General features: G+C 38.1%; 3 protein-coding genes across 5 annotated transcripts in view; all 3 read left to right on the top strand.

Moving 5' to 3' along the window:
- The first annotated feature begins 87 nt into the window (after window positions 1-87).
- On the top strand, window positions 88-8,936 carry Zn72D (Zinc-finger protein 72D). 2 transcript variants are annotated; one of them, XM_018504052.1, is made up of 11 exons: window positions 88-210; window positions 557-699; window positions 1,783-2,124; window positions 2,636-3,085; window positions 3,214-3,924; window positions 4,001-4,289; window positions 4,365-4,549; window positions 5,584-5,732; window positions 7,055-7,150; window positions 7,246-7,366; window positions 7,629-8,936. In XM_018504052.1, the coding sequence occupies exons 1-11, from the start codon at window positions 161-163 to the stop codon at window positions 7,910-7,912; spliced, it is 2,820 nt and encodes a 939-aa protein (XP_018359554.1). In that variant the 5' UTR covers window positions 88-160; the 3' UTR covers window positions 7,913-8,936. The 2 variants fall into 2 exon arrangements, with proteins under 2 accessions (XP_018359554.1, XP_018359553.1); XM_018504051.1 differs by having other exon boundaries at window positions 2,525-3,085.
- A 2,010-nt stretch (window positions 8,937-10,946) lies between these two features.
- Window positions 10,947-13,721, top strand: Ubi-p63E (Polyubiquitin-63E). 2 transcript variants are annotated; one of them, XM_018503980.1, is made up of 2 exons: window positions 10,947-11,059; window positions 11,728-13,720. In XM_018503980.1, exon 2 carries the CDS (start codon window positions 11,734-11,736, stop codon window positions 13,564-13,566), a length of 1,833 nt encoding a protein of 610 aa, XP_018359482.1. In that variant the 5' UTR covers window positions 10,947-11,059; window positions 11,728-11,733; the 3' UTR covers window positions 13,567-13,720. The 2 variants fall into 2 exon arrangements, with proteins under 2 accessions (XP_018359482.1, XP_018359483.1); XM_018503981.1 differs by lacking the exon at window positions 10,947-11,059 and adding an exon at window positions 11,211-11,432 and having other exon boundaries at window positions 11,728-13,721.
- A 3,404-nt stretch (window positions 13,722-17,125) lies between these two features.
- Window positions 17,126-19,713, top strand: part of LOC108758559 (fibrillin-2) — a 48,235-nt gene continuing 45,647 nt past the window's right edge. The window contains exon 1 of the mRNA XM_018503561.1: window positions 17,126-17,323. Coding sequence (XP_018359063.1) covers window positions 17,278-17,323 — 46 coding nt within the window. The 5' untranslated portion in view covers window positions 17,126-17,277. The remainder of the gene's footprint in view (window positions 17,324-19,713) is intronic.

The raw sequence follows: 19,713 nt of genomic DNA, 5'->3' as shown, positions 1-19,713 counted from the left end.
CTTTGCGGAAGCGGCCACTGAGGGCGCGCCGCTCGCCAGCCAATCGGCGCGCGCGGCAGTACCGCACTACCGCCGCCGTTCTATCTTTCGAGTACACTCGTGGCACGCCCTACGACTGCCTCCATTGTCCTTCTTTCCGAGATTCTCTTCGCGAGGAAGGATGGCTCAGAACAATTATTTCGGCTTTGCCCACGGTGGGACGCAATATGGGTACGAATTCGTCTGCATTATCATTATCACTAAGTAGCTAGTGTTAAGTCGAGCGAGGATTCGTGGCCTCGAGCGTGTGCCTGCGATAGTGATAAGAGACGTTCGCGTTTCCGACAGCACGCGTCTGAAAGGTACGGCCGGCTTGGCGGCCATTATTCTCGCCGCGAGAAATTAGCGTCCCGAGTCGAGCGTCTCCCCCGAGGGGCTCCCTGTTACATTTTTCCAACGCCGTACTTATCACCGTCCGCGTTGCCATTGCGTGTCGCATTTCCTCGCGCGAACGCTCTATCGACCTCTACTAGTCCGGTTGTGATAATTTTATTTTTTAATGTTGCTTCACGAATAGGGCGACCAGCGCCGCATATCAGACCGGGCAAGCAGGATACGCGGTAACTCCGGCAGCTACCGCTGCCACGTATATTTTTTTTTCCGGTTACGAGACGTATCAGGCAGCTGCTGCTGCAGCCGCAACTGGGACAACGTACGCAGGTGGGTTCTACGTGCGAATTCCGCATGGTCACGTTCGGTTATCGATCCCTCTATGAAAGAAATTTGAAATTTCAAAATGTACACCTATTGTTAACGTACTTTGTACAAAATTCCATCTTTCATTGAATATAAACTTTTTTTTAAAGATTTGAACAAGTATTTGTGAATATCATGGGGAGAGAAAAAGTGCTAATCGGGTTCAGGTGTAGGGGAGCTACACTTGCACTCAGTTTCCTCTATAAGTTTTCATGTGGTACAATGATCTACCATGGACAATTCTATTTAACATTATAGGTCTGTTTTTTGTGGCTGAACTAGTGTACACTTTTGGAACTTAAAGTGAGATAGATATACGTTTGATATTTGTTTAAAGCGAGAAAGAGAGTTCTAGAACAGTCTAGTGCAGGAACAGAAAACAGACCATAGATAAGCAAGGATCAAATGATTCCATGAGTGTTAAATGGAACGTAGTCATAGTGTAAACCGGAAATTTACTGAGACTTGTAATGTATTCGATATGCTAACTCGACCCGATTCTGAATCGATTTGTCTAGTTTTTTGTATTTTTTGCATAGTTTAGCTCTTTGTAATTAAAAAGAAAAATTATTGATTTAGAATTGAGTCGAGTTATAAATTAAATACATTATTAATAGATGCTTGTTTCAACAATTGGCTGATTGACTATTGGAGACTATAGGTCTCCAATATTTACGTTACTTGAAATTTTTGCAATTAAAATGAAATATATTTAAATGTTGAAAAGAAAGAAAGCAAAAGTGCTGAGTGCAAAAAGTAGAGCAACGCGAGCAAACATGTTCCAATGTATACTATCAGCACTGAAAAACTATAATATACATAACATTGAATTGTAGATTTTGAATACTGTGGTATATATCGGAACATGGCCTGAGAATGAATGACAAGAAATATTTCCATTTATTATTATTGTATTACATTTGTTGTACAACAAATATAATGTTAGCTTAAATGCTTTAAATAGTATTTTTTGTTTCTCGTATATTATCAATAATATAATTATTTTCAAATAAGATAATAATATCTTACAATACATGTTCCTTGCAGCTGCCAATCCCGGTACTGTAGCTCAAACTTACGACTACGGTTACGGACGAGCTGCTCCAGCAGCTACATACGACGCGACTAAAACCTATTACCAACAACCAGCAGCAGCTGCAGCAACTTATACTACTACTGAAACACATTATCAGGCTGCAAAGCCTGCTTACAGCACGACCAGTGCTTATACTGGTACTGCTAGACAAGCCACTACTACTGGACAAGCTAAGACCTATCAAGCATCTGGTACGGCTTATCAGCAATCAAATCCTACGCAGAGCGCTACTTATTCGTCAGGATACACAGCTCCAGCTACGCCTGCTGCTACTCCATCAACTGCAACAAATAGTAAGTGTGTTAACTTTTTCTTATACATTTATGTTTAAATATTTTCGGTCCTCTCTTGACCACTAACTGTGACGTAGAAACTAATAACATGAAATTGATCCTCTCACAATACATATGAAAAATGCCAAAACAAATTTTCAAAGCTCTGCTAGCATTCTCGATCGTAATAACAGTTTGAGGAGTTAGCAGAAGTTATAAATTTCATTTTATCTACTCCGAAGAATGGAGCACATTTTCAAGTACATCAGTTTCCCATCGGTGTTTCGTCTTCGTGGAGTCTTCGTAGTTCGTCTTTTGATGCATCTTGAAATGAGTAATAGTAAAAGTTTTGTTCGCCGCGCGAAAGTACGAATGGTTTGGGCCCCTCCAAAGTTTGAGGTTTCAATTTCATTTCCCTTAGAAACGGCGAGTACAACGTATTCCGGCTACGACGCAGCGCTATATAGCGCTGCGACTATGTATGTAGCCCAACAGAGTGCAAACAGCAATTCCACTAACCAGAAGACTGGAGGTTGGCAGGGCTACGGACGGAAGGGATTCGGAGCTGGCGGGGGAGGGATGAAGGCAATGCGGCCCAAGCAGCCTCCTAAGCCTCAACAACTTCACTATTGCGATGTCTGTAAGATCAGCTGCGCCGGGCCACAGACTTATCGTGAGCATCTGGAGGGTCAGAAGCACAAGAAGAAGGAGGCTTCCTTGAAGGTGCCACAACAGCCCCCAGCGCGTGGAGCAGGCAACAGTCTTCGATGTGAGCTGTGTGATGTAACTTGTACTGGAAATGATGCCTACGCCGCTCATATCAGAGGTGCCAAACATCAGAAGGTTGTCAAATTGCACACTAAACTTGGAAAACCTATACCAAGTGCGGATCCTACAGTTCTAAATCCAAAACCAGCTGCGAAAGCTGCGGCTGCTAAGAAGTCGACAGTGACAGCAACACCGAAAATCAATTTTGTCGCTTGTAAGTAAATTCCTACATTTTTGCATGTTATGAGAAATTATTAAAATCTAGTGATATTTTTCCATTAATATTTATAGGACTTAAAAAGCATCTATATAATCTCAATTGCATTTGTACAAATGTTTCAGCTGGAAACTTGGGTACAGTGAATCAAAATCAAACTGCAGAGGTTAAGCAGGAGGAATCGGTCGAAGAAACCGCGGAAGAGGCTACGGGCGATGAGAAGGATATTCAACCGGTCGGTCAAGAATATATCGAGGAGAATAAATCTGAGGATGGAAAGATTATAAGTTTCAATTGTAAACTATGTGAGTGTCGATTCAACGATCCCAATGCCAAAGACATGCATATGAAAGGTCGCCGTCATAGATTTGCCTACAAGAAGAAGGTCAATCCCGATTTAATTGTTGACATGAAACCGAGCCTTAAACAGCGCAAGATGTTGGAAGAAAAACTACGTAGGCAACAAATGCGCGACGAGTATTTACGTCGCAGAGAAGAGATCAATCAATTGGGACCTATGGGACCCATGATGGATGAGGAAATGATATATTGGGAAGAAAGGCGCCGCTACGAGGAAGAATGCGAATATTTCGAATGGTATCGACGATATGGACGTGGATCAGGTGCCCCGCCGATGCCGCGTCCATTCCAAGGGCCGCCACCCATGATGTTATTCCCAGGTCCTCAAAGACGACCGGATTCATCTGACGACAAACATGTATTGGCGCATCATACAACTATTTATCCTAAGGAACAAGAACTGTTGGCAGTTCAGAAAATAGTTTCTCACACCGAAAAGGCATTGAAGTTTGTGTCGGATGCTTTAGCTGAGGCTGGTAAGTACTTTCAAGCATTCTTTTTATGCAAATTTTAAAAACTATGGCTTACACTGACGAACATGATTGTTTATAGGTAAAAAGAATACTCCTGCCAATTCCAATGCTACTGCAGCAAATGTACAGGCTGGTACCCCGCAGGCAAACGCTGATGCATTGAAGAAAGAAGAAGCTGACAAGAAGAAGGCAGTTACGCCACAAAAAGAAGATGGAAGCGATGGAAATCTATTCTCGTTTCAAAAGGAAAAAGAAGATTCTAGGATACTTCGTGGCGTTATGCGCGTTGGAAACTTGGCCAAAGGGCTATTATTATCAGGAGATAATCACGTGTGTCTTGTTGTACTGTGTGCAGAGAAACCTACCAGGTATCTCAAATGATTTCTTTGCATACAGTAATCGCGCGTATACATTATAATTTACCAGACTATTCGTTTTTATAGAACATTGCTCAATAAGGTTGCTGAGATTTTACCGGGCGAATTAAAGAATGTAGCTCCAGAAGAAACCTACAATGTTGGAAAGCATCCGGAATCCGCGGCTTTGACTGTCTCCGGGGGTACAGTTACCGTTAGCGTGACACTCACCAGCCCTCTGATGCGCGAGACACCCAAGTCTGCCGCAGCAGGTAATTTCATTGTTTCGCATTTTTATAGTGGCCAAGAAAAGGATAACTATAAAGGCGAAGCGGGGTTTTTTATGAAATCGTGCACCTCTTTTATTTTCATGTCGTTTTCTTGATCTACTCTGCGATTTGTACATTTAGTTTGTTCTTTTCATGGCCCAGAAGATTTTCTGTAAGTTTTTTTAAGCACCAGGACGATGCGGGGCAGCCAAGGACGATTCGACGGTTGCCAGTGTACATACGCTCTAACATAAAAGTTCATTTCCTTTTCGATATAGCTGCGTGTCTTAGTGTGTCCACGACAGAGTCCTCTTTGTAGAATTCATTTCCAATTATTAAGAGTATATCACGAAACAATACTCAATAACGATATTGAGATAAATTTCGCAGAAAAAGAGCGTAAATATGATACGATTAGATGCCGGCTTCCATTGTTGCGCGTTATGTAATTTACAGTAGCGATTTGTATATTTTGTCGAAAATGAATATTCGAACTAGAATCTCCATCGACGAACAATACTAACGAGAGATTTCATTGAACGTGGACACGCTTGCGATAGGAGGAAACAACGCTGAGGCAATCTTAAAACTATGGACTTTTTGATCATGCATAAAAAAAGACAGAAAATCCCTCTGACTGTTATCGAATGCTGTACGCACATTCTGCGATGTGCATTACATTACCTCTGAATCTTAACCGACCGTTCTATTGGCATCGGTGCTACCTACCTTTTAAGCGGATAGAGGTGACACTACCGATGCTGATAGGAATCGTCGGATGTTCTTAAGCGGCAGAAGAACCATCCGAGAAAGAACGTTTTAACGGGGGTGAACTCGGTGCATTGCAAACGTACTACATTCGATCAGGCTTATATTTCTTTTTTCACGTTGGCATCATTACGGTATAGCCCACAATATAAAGGTGCTTAAGTTGAAACGAATATTAATAGAGAGAGGGAATACCTAAAATCTCTGGGCATGATCAAACACTCTAAGTGTTGTCTAAGCGTGTTGTGCTTTCTTTGTTGAAATCTCAGATAATGGTGGACAGCAGCAGCAGGAAGCTGCTCAACTGCAAACAACGCCCGCAGCCTCCATCGTGACGAAACCAGACCCACCAGATGTACTTCCCAAGGCTAAGTGTTTGGAAGCTTTAGCTGCACTCAGGCACGCGAAGTGGTTTCAGGTTTGAATCCATTAACTCTCAGTTCAAGAACTCAAATTGTCAGTGCCACATTCTTGTTTGGCGCTATGTAACGAAGCATTTTCTTTTATTTTCTCCTGACAAAACGTGAGACGCGTGCAAATTGTCCTTTCTCTCTCTCTCTCTTAAAACAATTTTAATCAAACCAAAAAAGAAAGAAAAAGAGAAAAAGCAGTCTTAGAAACTTCCAGCCTTGTGACGGTTTTATTTTTTATCATTAACCGACCTGTCGTTGACATGATTCTGTCTGAATTGCTTATTTGATCACGTTCGATGTTCACCGTTTCTATATCCGCTGAATTTTGAAACACACACCAAGTCGGCTTTGTCCACTGTACCCTCTTCGGAGTTTAAGATTTTACATTTACGTTTCGGACCACGTTTATTACCACCGTTTATAACCATACCATAATTTAGAACAGTCCGAAATAAAAATAGTTCCGAAAATAACGGATAACAGTGGCATCGTCCGTACGTGGAAGAGAAAGCTAATCACACATCGAACATGCGATCAGATATATCAGGCAAGAAATCTTGCAAGTAAGCAACATGTAAATGTGTATCTCAACAGTCACGCGAAAATGCTGCAAGATGCATTTACATCTGCTTTGCTTTAAATCTTCAACATCCAGAATAATAGGAACTGCACTGCGAGACATCGCAATTCGAGTATAATTCATTTATATCCTTATAATGAATGTGATTTTCTTTATTTTCTTTACTAACGCAGACCTCGATTGCTTTACGATCAAGCGTAATTCATTATTCTGGATCGTCCTTAATGCGTTGTAGCCTAGGCTGCGTCTGTTCTAGGTCTGTCTTAACTTGAAAGCAAATCGACATATAGCATCAGTACAGCTTTTGTGAGATTATGTATTTCGTTCCATTTTTGTATTGTAACAATTTCATGTGCGTTAATTGCACAGCTTTGGAGATTAAAAGAGACAGACAAGCACAAACACACAGTAGCGCGTCATAAGTGTACCGGGTGTTTCTATAGATTAGAGTCGAGTTCTAAAGTTATTCTAAGATGTGCACAGTTTTCCTTGAAACACATGAATTATGGCTTTTTTTTTTAATTATTGCGATAGGTATTAACGTCTAGGAAAGAGTAATCGATAAACACCCGGTAATATTGATATGGGCTAATACTATTAGGGGCACTAGGCACGAGGCTGGGAGGATAGCTAAAGCCCACACAAAGCAATCGAAGGATAGTTTAGGCTGTCTTATCTTCAGAAGAGCCAGTGCATCTATTACGTATATTAAATCGTAGTTTTTAAAATGTTAATCCTGTTCAACAGGCTAGAGCTACCTCGCTGCAGAGCTGTGTTATGGTTATCCGTATAATGCGCGACCTGTGTAATCGTGTGCCAACATGGGGTCCGTTAAATCCTTGGGTTAGTATACGCGACATATTAATTACACCCATTAATTACTCGCTTGTTCTCACGATTTTTCAATTCTCGAAAAACTCGTTTTTCAATATATACAGGCATTGGAATTATTGACTGAGAAAGTGATTAGCACCGCGGGAGGTCCCCTTAGTCCGGGTGAAGCCTTAAGAAGACTTCTGGAATGCGTAGCTGGAGGAATATTGTTACCGGGTAGTCCAGGTAATTTCTAAAATTTATTTTGTCATATCATGTTTCGATATTTTAATTTCCTTTCTCCAAATGATGAAAAAGATGACGAGACTGAGCGTATTGTGGAGCTGGTTTTTGAACTCGAGTACAAGTACTTTGTTCTCCTGTATCATAATCATATTTTCCGCGATACGCGCAGATGATATGGCAATCTGATAAAAATTTTAGCTGTACTGTTGATCGAAAGATAATGTGCTGAAATCAATGTTGATTCATAATCTCTTCGTTTTAGGATTATCCGATCCATGCGAGAAAGAGCCAGTTGACGCAATAGGAAATATGACGTCTCAACAGAGAGAAGATATTACTTCGTCGGCGCAGCACGCTTTACGATTAGTGGCATTCCGCCAGATTCACAAAGTCCTAGGTATGGAGCAATTGCCGCCGCCGAAATTCAAGGGACGATTCGCTCGAAAACGAAGACGCGATAACAGCAACGGAGAAGGTACCGATAGCGAGGCTTCGAAGAAGGATAAAAAGGCGGAAGAGATCAAAATGGAAACAGATTCCAAGTAGAAGATCTACCAAAAGATTCGTATTTGCAATACGAATTATCTATTAACTTATCTAGTATAAGGAAACAGTTTCTTTTCCGCCGTGTCAGTTGCTTGTTTAGGAGGAGAGATGTCTTCGGATAAGGACAATTTGAAACTAGGCTGATGCTTGTCATGATTTTTAGAATATGCGTAATCTGAGAAATGGTAAGATTATAAAAAGATATAAGACGCGTTTATTAAACTGCAATAGCGGGCGCTCTTTGACTCTACGTCTCTATTGTGAGTCGTTTACTTTATGGCAATGGATTTATTTCCTACGATGTATTTAATCTGTAATAAGCGTGTCACAAAACGAAGATAGTTATTATTTAAAAAAAGCTTGAGTTGACCGCTAATTTTTTCAGACTGATACGATTTTGTTAATTCTGATATTAGATTTGTCTCGACGAAACTGACGGACGCATTCACAGAATTTGAATCAGCTAGGCTGATTAACCATTTATTGGTTTTGAAAGATACACAAACGAGAAGAACCTAAATGAACGTGTGGTAAGACGACGACGAACGTTTATAAGTTTGAAGTTAAAGAGTAGGCAATAGATTGTATTGAGATTTTGTGTGTATGTTGTGTGTGTAGTCAGTACGTGTAGGAAATACTATATCCTTTCTCTCCTCTCTCTCTCTCTCTCTCACTTGTGCACAAAGTGACAACCATTTACGATATATGCTATTGTCACATATGTGACTCACGCAGAAAATAGCGCCAATATATTTATAACTCGATGATTTGGATGCTTGATGATTATCCAATGCGGAGAAAGTGCACGTGTTAACATTTTTTTTAACACACAATATTATAAATTAGTTTCATTTACAGAATTTCAAGCGACCCAGTCGAGTTAAAACTTTGACGGTTCAATTTTTAGACATTACCTCCTCATTTAAGTGAATTTATTCTGACTTATGTAGACTTTCTGTTTTTTTGAATGATCATTGAATAAAACAAACATGTGTACGACGCAACTGTGAACTTGTTGGTACTTCTGACTGAAAGAATTGATAGTTACCTTGATATTATTGTTCCTTTCCTTTTCCAACTTCAATATTTTATTTACGAAAAAGTTAAGTAATATGTACGAAGTAATTCGAATTTAAAGATAAAAGCCAATAGTGTGTACGCGCAATTTATTTTTTAGTTATTGTTTTTCGAACCTGCAAGTCGATTGTGTATCTAAAATAAAATAAAAATTACAAAAGCAAGCAAAATAATCTCTCATCAGAATATTTATAATTTCATTAGTCGACACTTGATGAGTTATTCACTTCTGTAATTTTTATCTCGTTTCGAGATACACATCGACTCTGAAGTATCTTTAAGTATATATATATATTTTTTTTTTAGTATTCTTCGCTGATAGTCATACGCCAGTTTTATAGAATTCTTACGTCAAACTTTGGTCAAATTTTACAAGAGAAAACCATTCTTTGAAAAGCATGTTTTTTTTACTTCGGAAACAAAATACGAACGTTCTGCGAAAATCTTAATATATGATCTATAATATCTATATCGTATTATCTACCTTGTTTCTACCTTATTTTCGTGCGCGGTAGGTATTGCGTCAGTCTGCGAGTCATTGAAATTGCGACGTTATGCTTATGACTCGGCAATTCTGCGAATTAAATTTTGCGAGGTCGATTTGTACAATGAAAAGCGAAAATAGAAATCTTCTAGATAAAGAAAAAATACCCGAACAACATGAACGTTCGGTGAGCATCTCGGCATCCATCGAAACCGTTTCGTTCCTGAATATTTATTATTAATAAAGGAGTAATGCATCGTGACACAAATATCTTTTGACAAGGACATTTTTTAATAATCAACTTATATTTAGGAAATGCATCATTTTGCGTCATATCAACGTCGTACATATATATTTAGAGAAGGAATATTGTCGGGGATATAAACGTGAGCATCGTTTTTGAAAGCTGAGCTCAAACAGGAAATTATAACTGTTTCGGTTTCTGATAAATGGGGACAGATGTATGTACAGGGTGCTGTAAAATCAATCGTCTTCCATTATTAATCCATTAAAATTGGGATAAAAAACGCAAATTCTAAACAGCAATTAAAACTTAATTTTTGTAATTATCAGAAATATTGATAAATAATAGCCTTAAATGTGCTCGCAAATGCTTGCTCTCTCAATCTTCTGTTAAACATTACACGTTCAATATTCACGAAATGATTTGTCCGCACTTTTCGATCACGTACTTGTGGTCTATGAAATCTTAAATCGATGAATTGGTCTTTAAATTATGTACGCAATTTAAACCCTCGATTCTCGGATCGTCGACAAAATTCGCCAATAACTGAATTATTAATAATTAAATTGTTATTTCTGGCGTATATACGTTAATTAGGTCATTTTCGGAATATATCTTCGTTTAAAATATGCTTTATATTCTTTCATAGCCCATCAAAAATATATGATACCTTAAAATGAGGCAATTTATTTTGCAGCGTTCTGTACATAATATATAACACTAGAATTACGGAGAACCTGAGAGAATGATGCAGAATATAAGACGTCTAAACTCTCGAACATTCTGCATGATCTGTGTAAGGGGCTCCTCACAATAAAAGGAACAGAGAACAGAATAAGAATTTCAACCTACCAGAAACTGTGTATTCCACAATACATGATTTCTGATAGGTTGAAATTTTTATTCTCTATTCTTTGTTCCCTGTTCCTTTTATTGTGCGAAGCCCCTAATTCTGTCTGACGCAGCCTTCGCGTTAGCGTATCAACTTGGCAACAATGGCGACAAAGAATATTCTAGATCAAGTCTAAAGTGTTCTTTGTTGCCATTGTTGCCAAGTCGATACGCGAGATCTGCGTCAGTCCGTATATCCCACGTCATATCGATTAGTGACGTACGCAGCCAGCGAGCCAATCAGCGTCGTCGTCGACGCTCTTCAGCCAATCGGATACGAGCATGCGTCATTCGCAGTTATATGTGAATTTCGTGGTATAAAAGCAAGGCTTGCGACGCTTGCATTTCAATAGTCACTGTGAATTTGAGCAGAGAAGAGTGTTTATTCTACGACAGTTGTGAAGTCGTCTTGCGTGAAAATTACACATAGCGAGAAGCTTTCAAACAAAAGGTATGTTCATTATACTTCTCGATATACTAATTCTTGGTTTTGAAATTTTTGCCCTTGGCCGAAAAGTCAATTTATTCGGATTATATGCATACATTATCGATCGTTTCGAGCCTATTGTCTCTGTTGCTAGGCGGAATAGATTTTGATTGGCGTTTTTTTTATTGAATCAGTACATTCCGAAATCTAATCGAAAAATCGTTTTGTATCTGCATCAGCGTGAGAGGCATGTAGGAAATGAGCAAAAAGCTGTAGAATTAATCCAATATCTGTCATTACGTTTTCTCCGAGTAATATGGCGTCATACGCTTGGTAATGAGCAAAGACGAGCAACTAAAACCAACCAAAATGGCGGCCCTTGATTTTACTGCGTCATGTAAGCAGCTTTGATCTGCAAACAGCCAGCTTTTTCAATTTCGTGATTAATATAACTTTGTGTACGGCTTATCTGTAAAGCTGAATGCGGTTTATCCTTTTTTTAAAATCTGCCTACATCTATACTTGTATAACTTATCCATGTCCTCCGAAGTGTCCTCATTTTGTAAATAATTAGAATCGATTTATTTAGATAATATTTTATATACATATATGTATATATATATATATATATATATATATATATATGTATGATTGAAAGATAACCGTCTATATAACGTGAAATTTTATTGTAGAGCACCATGCAGATTTTCGTGAAGACATTGACCGGGAAGACCATAACTCTTGAAGTTGAGGCTTCTGACACCATCGAGAACGTAAAAGCAAAGATCCAGGATAAGGAAGGCATCCCACCTGATCAGCAGCGTTTGATCTTTGCTGGAAAGCAACTGGAAGACGGACGTACTTTGTCTGATTACAATATTCAGAAGGAATCTACTCTCCATTTGGTCCTCAGATTGCGTGGTGGAATGCAGATTTTCGTCAAAACCCTGACAGGAAAGACCATCACGTTGGAAGTTGAGGCGTCGGACACGATCGAGAATGTCAAGGCCAAAATTCAAGACAAAGAAGGAATCCCCCCGGATCAGCAGAGATTGATCTTCGCTGGAAAACAACTTGAAGACGGTCGCACACTTTCTGACTACAACATTCAGAAAGAATCCACATTGCATCTGGTCCTTCGTTTACGTGGTGGAATGCAAATTTTCGTCAAAACCCTGACAGGAAAGACGATCACGTTGGAAGTTGAGGCGTCAGACACGATCGAGAATGTCAAGGCCAAAATTCAAGACAAAGAAGGAATCCCCCCAGATCAGCAGAGATTGATCTTCGCTGGAAAACAACTTGAAGACGGTCGCACACTTTCTGACTACAACATTCAGAAAGAATCCACATTGCATTTGGTTCTCCGTTTACGTGGTGGTATGCAAATTTTCGTCAAAACATTAACAGGAAAGACCATCACGTTGGAAGTTGAGGCATCAGACACTATCGAAAATGTCAAAGCCAAAATTCAGGACAAAGAAGGAATCCCACCGGACCAGCAGAGATTAATTTTCGCCGGAAAACAGCTCGAAGATGGCCGCACTCTTTCTGACTACAACATTCAAAAAGAATCCACGTTGCATTTGGTTTTGAGGCTTCGCGGTGGTATGCAAATTTTTGTCAAAACGCTTACCGGTAAAACAATCACTCTGGAAGTCGAAGCATCGGACACGATTGAGAATGTCAAAGCCAAAATTCAAGACAAAGAAGGAATCCCTCCGGACCAGCAGAGATTGATCTTCGCCGGAAAACAACTTGAAGACGGTCGCACACTTTCTGACTATAACATTCAGAAGGAATCTACCTTGCATTTGGTTCTCCGTTTACGTGGTGGTATGCAAATTTTCGTCAAGACATTGACAGGAAAGACCATCACATTGGAAGTTGAGGCGTCGGACACGATTGAGAATGTCAAAGCCAAAATTCAGGACAAGGAAGGAATCCCTCCAGATCAGCAGAGGTTGATCTTTGCTGGAAAACAGCTTGAAGACGGCCGTACACTTTCTGATTACAACATTCAGAAGGAATCCACCTTGCATTTGGTTTTAAGGCTTCGCGGCGGTATGCAGATTTTTGTCAAAACTCTTACTGGTAAAACTATCACATTGGAGGTCGAGGCTTCAGACACGATCGAGAATGTCAAAGCCAAAATTCAGGACAAGGAAGGAATCCCTCCGGACCAGCAGAGGTTGATCTTCGCCGGAAAACAACTTGAAGACGGTCGTACACTTTCTGACTACAATATTCAAAAGGAATCCACATTGCATTTGGTTTTGAGGCTTCGCGGCGGTATGCAGATTTTTGTCAAAACTCTCACTGGTAAAACTATCACGCTGGAGGTCGAGGCTTCAGACACGATCGAAAACGTAAAGGCGAAAATTCAAGATAAAGAAGGCATTCCTCCCGATCAACAAAGACTGATTTTCGCGGGCAAGCAGCTAGAGGATGGACGGACTTTATCCGACTATAATATTCAGAAAGAGTCTACACTTCACCTTGTACTTCGACTTAGAGGCGGAGATGTCTGATTCCATTGTGATCTCTACTAAAAAGCGTCGCATTATATTAAATCGTTTAATTATATTATAAATTCTATTACCTGAGTTTTTAATTTTATTAATTCGCCCATGCAAATCTTTCGTAGGAAATGATGAATAAAGAAATTAATTTTACATGCTATAATAATGTCTTGTTTTTTATAATTATCGGATTCCTTATAATAAAACTATCAATAATAAAATATTAACATTGTGTTTATATTATCTAAAATTTTCTTGAATCTGTTTATTATTTGTATAGATTGAACTTGTTTAATTATTTCTAATAAGAGAACTTTACATAATCTTTAGTCTTTTTAACGAGAGCATATAAACGAATAAATAATTTAACAAAGTAGTGAACATTTATACTTATGGCTGTTCAATTGAACTTCTATTGTTGAGATTTTTCTTTCTTTTATTCCAATGTGAAGAAAAAGTAAGCTGAATAATGCAAGAAGTTCAACTGAAAAGAATAGACTATATATCTTTCTTTTCACGATAAAAGAGTTGCTTATTTAATCTTCATTTTGAAATAAATACACTTGTCAACAACTTGTAAAAACTATCTGAAAGACATTCGTAATGGCAAATTTTTCATGAAAACTTTCCTTTATTACTAACTGATGGCGCCACTAGGTCTTCTTTTCGTGATCGCGTGAGAATGACTGATCCGCACTGTCTGCGCTTATTGTTAGCAAATTCACGGACTCGATATATTGCTGACACTCGTGTACATTTATACAGTATTCAATTACACATGCATTACGTTTTTCTTCTGAAAAATTTAAAACATAGTATTTTTAAATCAATTTGAGATTTTAGAAATTAGAAAATATAATTTTATAAAAATAATTTAAACTTGAGTTTTACAAAATATAAAATAATTGTATCAATATAACGAAATTTTTCATTTTAACAATCGTATTTTTGCAAATAGACTTTTAACAAAAGAAATTTTTGATAAATAAAAAACATTTTTTTTCTTATCTAAAATCAATAATTTCATAAAAAATCGTTTGTACACGAAAATTAGCAGTTCAATTTTTATAAGAATTTATTTTTATAATAGAAGAATTTTTATTCTAAAAAATTAGTTTCTCTTAAAAAGTATTCAATATAATATTGTAAGAGAAGTTGTTGAGGAGAATTTTATTAATTCAATTTTTTTAAATATATTTTTATTTAGAATGAATCTGTTTTTGCACATAAAAAGACGCATGATAATTACTCTTACATAAAATCATTCAATAATAATAATATTAAAAATTCTTTATAGAAAAAATTAACAGTTTAATTATAATTTAATTTTTATATGCATATTTTTACTTATAATGGAAGAAATATTTTTATAAATAAAAATATAGATGATTTCAATTATATAAAAACTACTTAATAATATCGTGACACAAAAAGTAATTCAATAGAGAAGATAAGAATAAATACTTTATTTGAAAGAATCGAAAGTTCGTTATCGGTACAGATCTCATCTTATTTCCGTGGACGAAATAAAAGCGATCGTCATAATTGTTACCGTTGTTGCGTTCTACAATTATTTGTGGCGCGCGTGTTCGGGTGCAGTGAGTAATGAATTAAAATTTTCGCGCGCCAGTGAGATACAAAAGTATTTTTTTTTTAACGCGGAATTCAATAACCATCCACAGTAAAAAACATGTAATTTTACTGATAACATATTTTTCTACCGCACTCGTCCTTTTCAATCTTTCGAAAAACATAGTTGTACGATAACTATCGTTGCGAAAATTCACGTATTGGAAGGCAACTAAAAAATGTGTTATTTTTATTTGTCTATTTTACGCTAATAATTTATTTGTGTTACTTTCAAAATTATTTTTTATTATAGTTATAAAAAAATCCTTATAAAATAATTGAAACGATAATAATAGAAACCCAAGCAGAACAACAAGTCATTATGATGTCAAAATGATTCCAAAATGATCATTAAAAGTCATTTATCAATCATTTCCGATTCATTTTAATATCATTTTGACATTATCGTAACTTGTTGTTCTGCTTTGGAAGTAGTTTAAATTACAGCGCATAGAATTAGTGCAAAATGTAATATAAAATAATATATATATATTTTATATAACATAGTACATATAATAATTTAGTTAGATTTTAGAATAAGCCTTATTCTAAGACTAATAGAGTCACGTTAATGCTTTTCGGGAATCTATTCTTTTTTAGAGAGAGAAGAAATTAGAATTTTGCCTAATATTCTTTCACGCTGATTGGCGCAATTTTAATTTTTCGGATCTATGAAGCCCCTGATGCGGATGACCCTCTTCATGGAATATCACGCTTCCCAATTTCCTCTTTTGATAAAACTTGAACGAATCAAGTCCACGACAGTCATTCTATACCGATGATTTAATTTTCGCTTTAACGATCCCGCTTTCGGATGGATACACGCGACACACATCGATCATCCGTACACGCGAGCGTGTGTCACACTTGTGTGTGCGCGCGTATATTTATGTGTACGGCTAATGATGGAAGAAAACGTTATCCACAGGGAGGGCGGGCGAGTCCGTGTACCATACCCAGTACGCCTTGTACCTTAGGTAGGGCTGAGAGAACTCGAAGAGAGAACCACGGACTCAGTCTAACTCGGTCCTCGAACTGGTCCCGTGTGCTTGGCGTGCAGCGTGTAACCGGCGTCAGTCACAGCATCCGCGTGGTACTCGCCGCGTTGCCGCTTCCCTGACGACGCGAGATAAGCTTCCCCCAACACCGTTGGGCACAACAGTGCGGTACACTCCGCGTCGTTCCGTAAAAGCGAGCTTCGTGCAGGAGACAGTCGAAAGTTTTATTCCATCCCTTGGCGATTCCATGAAAGAACTAAATTCTCATCATATTAAAGTATCTTTGTAGGAAAACGCAGACGTACCACAAAAAAAAGATTTATACCATACAATTTAAATTAACTTTTTATCAACATTTTTTATAAAAAATAAATTAAAATGTTTTCACGCTAAATTTCAATCACTTTCCAGCAAACGCAAGTCCGTGGTTCTCTCTTTGACCAACTAATATTACATTAATGTTATAATTTTCCATTCGATAATATAATTATAATTATATTACAATATATTTATTGTTGTCGAGGAGGAATTAAATTTTACCAGTAATGTAATGTTGGTTTGCATTTGCCAACTAATAGTAATATTACAGCAATGTTATAATTTTCTATTCAGTAATATAACTGTTACGTACAATACGCGTTATATTATATTTATGTTGTTGAGTAGGAATTAAATTATGTCAGTAATGTAATATTATGGTTAGTTTCCATTTGTGTGCCGGGTTCTTACTTACTTCTCGAAAAATAGACTTCGGAAGTACGCGTTAGCGGACATTCAACTCTCCTTCACCGTTACGATGCTATAAAAAGAAACGTCCAAATTTATATCGTCGAAATAACTACGCACAAAAATCTGTGTATAAACGTTTTTATCTTTGTCCAACCGGTTTATCTAATGATTCGTATAAAATCAGTAGGGAGACAAGGCGAGCGGTAATTTAAAGAAAAACAGGAAAAGGGTTGTGAAGGGAACCGGATTTTTTCCTTCCTGCATTAAGTTGGGCTGATAATGAGACAGCGGAAACGTTAAAGTATCGTCGATACGAGATTGAAGCGAGCTGGTGTTGCACGAGACAACAGATCCATCAGTGAAGATGAGTGGCTTGGCGGTTTGTTTGATACTCCTCTCGACGGTGCCGGGTAAGTTGCGAGATACGTCAGAAATGCCTATTAACTGAAGGTATCCTTAACTTCTTGAGTTCTAATCACGCACCTCTCGTGACATTGTGAAGATTATTGTTATATCCGGATGAGAAAGCACAGTCGAGTTTAGAATATCGGAAAAATATTAATTCCTGGTAAACATCAAGCAACAATATGACATTTCACATCAATATTATAATTTCCTAATCACGATATAAATGTTATGCACAACATGTGTTTATATTACCTACATTTATGTTGTTGAGTGGGAAATTATTAATATTATTATAATGTTACACTCTGTAGTTTATGTTTACCATGTTAAACGTATCAAAAATATAATCATACAAAAAATCATTATTAAATTATTATTTGATGAAGATCGATTTCTTAAATTTTACATATTTGAAAAGAAACTCGTGTCCGCGAAGGAAAGTAAATTTTTTCAGCCGTTTCAAGGAAAAGAAGTATATTCTTCGCTTTCAAATGAAGTACAAATTGTATTAGTAATAACTGAGAACAACTCTTCGCGCTTTATTCACTGAACGTTCAAGGAAACTCGAGATATTGAAGAAGACTTTATCTCACGTTTGCATAAAATTAAATTTTCACAATTGCCGTTCGACTGTTATTTGACTGTTATCAATTACAGTCGACCAGCATAATGGAAGTGAAACGGAGAACCCAAATTCCAATTAAACGCCACTTGCAGAATCGCCAAAATGAACATATACAAATACAATATAACAGGCGTATTTGACGCAGAATGATTTTGTATCAAAAATAAAATAAATAAAAAAAACAAATAGCTATTTACATAACTATTGAGTTTGCTGTGGAAAAAGTAGCGGATTTGGTTTATAGAATAATAATAAAATTTATATTTTAACATACACACATATTTCTCTCTCTTCCTCTTTTGATTGAAAATGTTCGTGAAAATATAAATTAAAAAAATATATGTACAAAAGTATTAATAAATTGATGATGTAAATTTTATTGCATTTTGCCCGCGAATATATATAATACATTCTATATCGAAGCCTTTTACCGATGAAGGACCCGTACAGAAATTAAACTCCAGAAATAGGAACAAAAACGTTCCATGAATCGTTAAATACGCTTCTGCGTCGTGTTCAACTCGCATTCATAAATTTGCTGTTCTTTTTCTTGCCGCATATTGTCTGACTGTAATATACAGCGTCGACCTTACCACCGCCGATTCTCGTACGCAAAGCAACGAATATAAACCACACGAGTTCGCGATGTCCTACAACACCGGCCTTCGTCCATTAATTCTTCGCTCAGTTCGATGTCCGTTAAAATAAAAGAGCACCGATTTTTTTTCGTCTTTAACATTTTCAATGAAGTCACGAATTCGGGTCAATTCTAAAGTAAAATCAACTTGAAGCTGCAATGTAATATTTCGTCATCTCGCACCTTTGACGTTTAATTATCGAAAATCACCGCATTCCTCTTGGTGGTAGCTTTAAAGTTGCTAGGAGGAATCGACTCTGAACTCATCGAGGAGTTGACAGACTTTTTGTCTTCGCGTTATTGTCGAGCGTCGAGAGGACAGCAAAGATGCAGCAGCGGGCTCTTTGAGTATGACGGCGTTTTTGTGATCGCCTCCGTAAACGCAGCTGCAGGCCAGAAGTCGCGAGGTCCACGGAGGACATAATCCGATTTCTTTCGACGTCGAGCTAAACGTCTCTCCCCCCCCCCGCCTCTCTCTCTCTCTCTCTCTCTCTCTCTCTCTCGTCTTCTCTCGATGCACCGCGTCGCGTCGCATCTCGCCCGCATCTCGCCGCATCTCGCGCTTGTGTGCTTTCTTTTGTGTTTTCTCGCCGTTCTGGTAGTTCGACCCGGTCTAAATATAGAGACGTTGCAAGGGTCTGCCCCGCTGACGGGTCAGAAGTAACTTGTCGCTATTAGCGGACGAGGGTCGAGAGCGGACGCGGGCGTTTCATAGGAGAGAGATCGCGAGAGACAGAGAGAGAGAGAGAGAGAAACTGAACTTCGAACGCGAGTCTCTGCTCCGGATCGAATTGAGACGCGGAGAGGATTTATTAAATTTTCCCGCGCGGCTTTTCCGGGACTTCCCCTCCGCGGCGCGCCGCTCTCGCAAGCGGGCACGCACCGAAATGGAATCCGTTATTTCGGAGAATAGTCGAGATAGGTCGTGAACTTTCGAGGAAAAATAAGAGAACGGGGAGCGAACTTAATTCTTCCGTCGTTTCATCGAAGCGAGAACAATTGGTACCTTGGCGTTGCAGTTGGAGAGAAAATTAGCTTTTAATTCGTCAAAGAACCGGTTATTACCGCGCGATATTTTATATATCGTCGCTTTTCCGCGTTCTTTGTCATTTACGGTACTTCCAATTATT

This window comes from Trachymyrmex cornetzi, unplaced genomic scaffold (genome assembly GCF_001594075.2).
Source record: "Trachymyrmex cornetzi isolate Tcor2-1 unplaced genomic scaffold, Tcor1.1 scaffold16, whole genome shotgun sequence".
NCBI classification, from domain to species: domain Eukaryota; kingdom Metazoa; phylum Arthropoda; class Insecta; order Hymenoptera; family Formicidae; genus Trachymyrmex; species Trachymyrmex cornetzi.
This window is presented reverse-complemented; position numbering and strand designations above follow the sequence as displayed.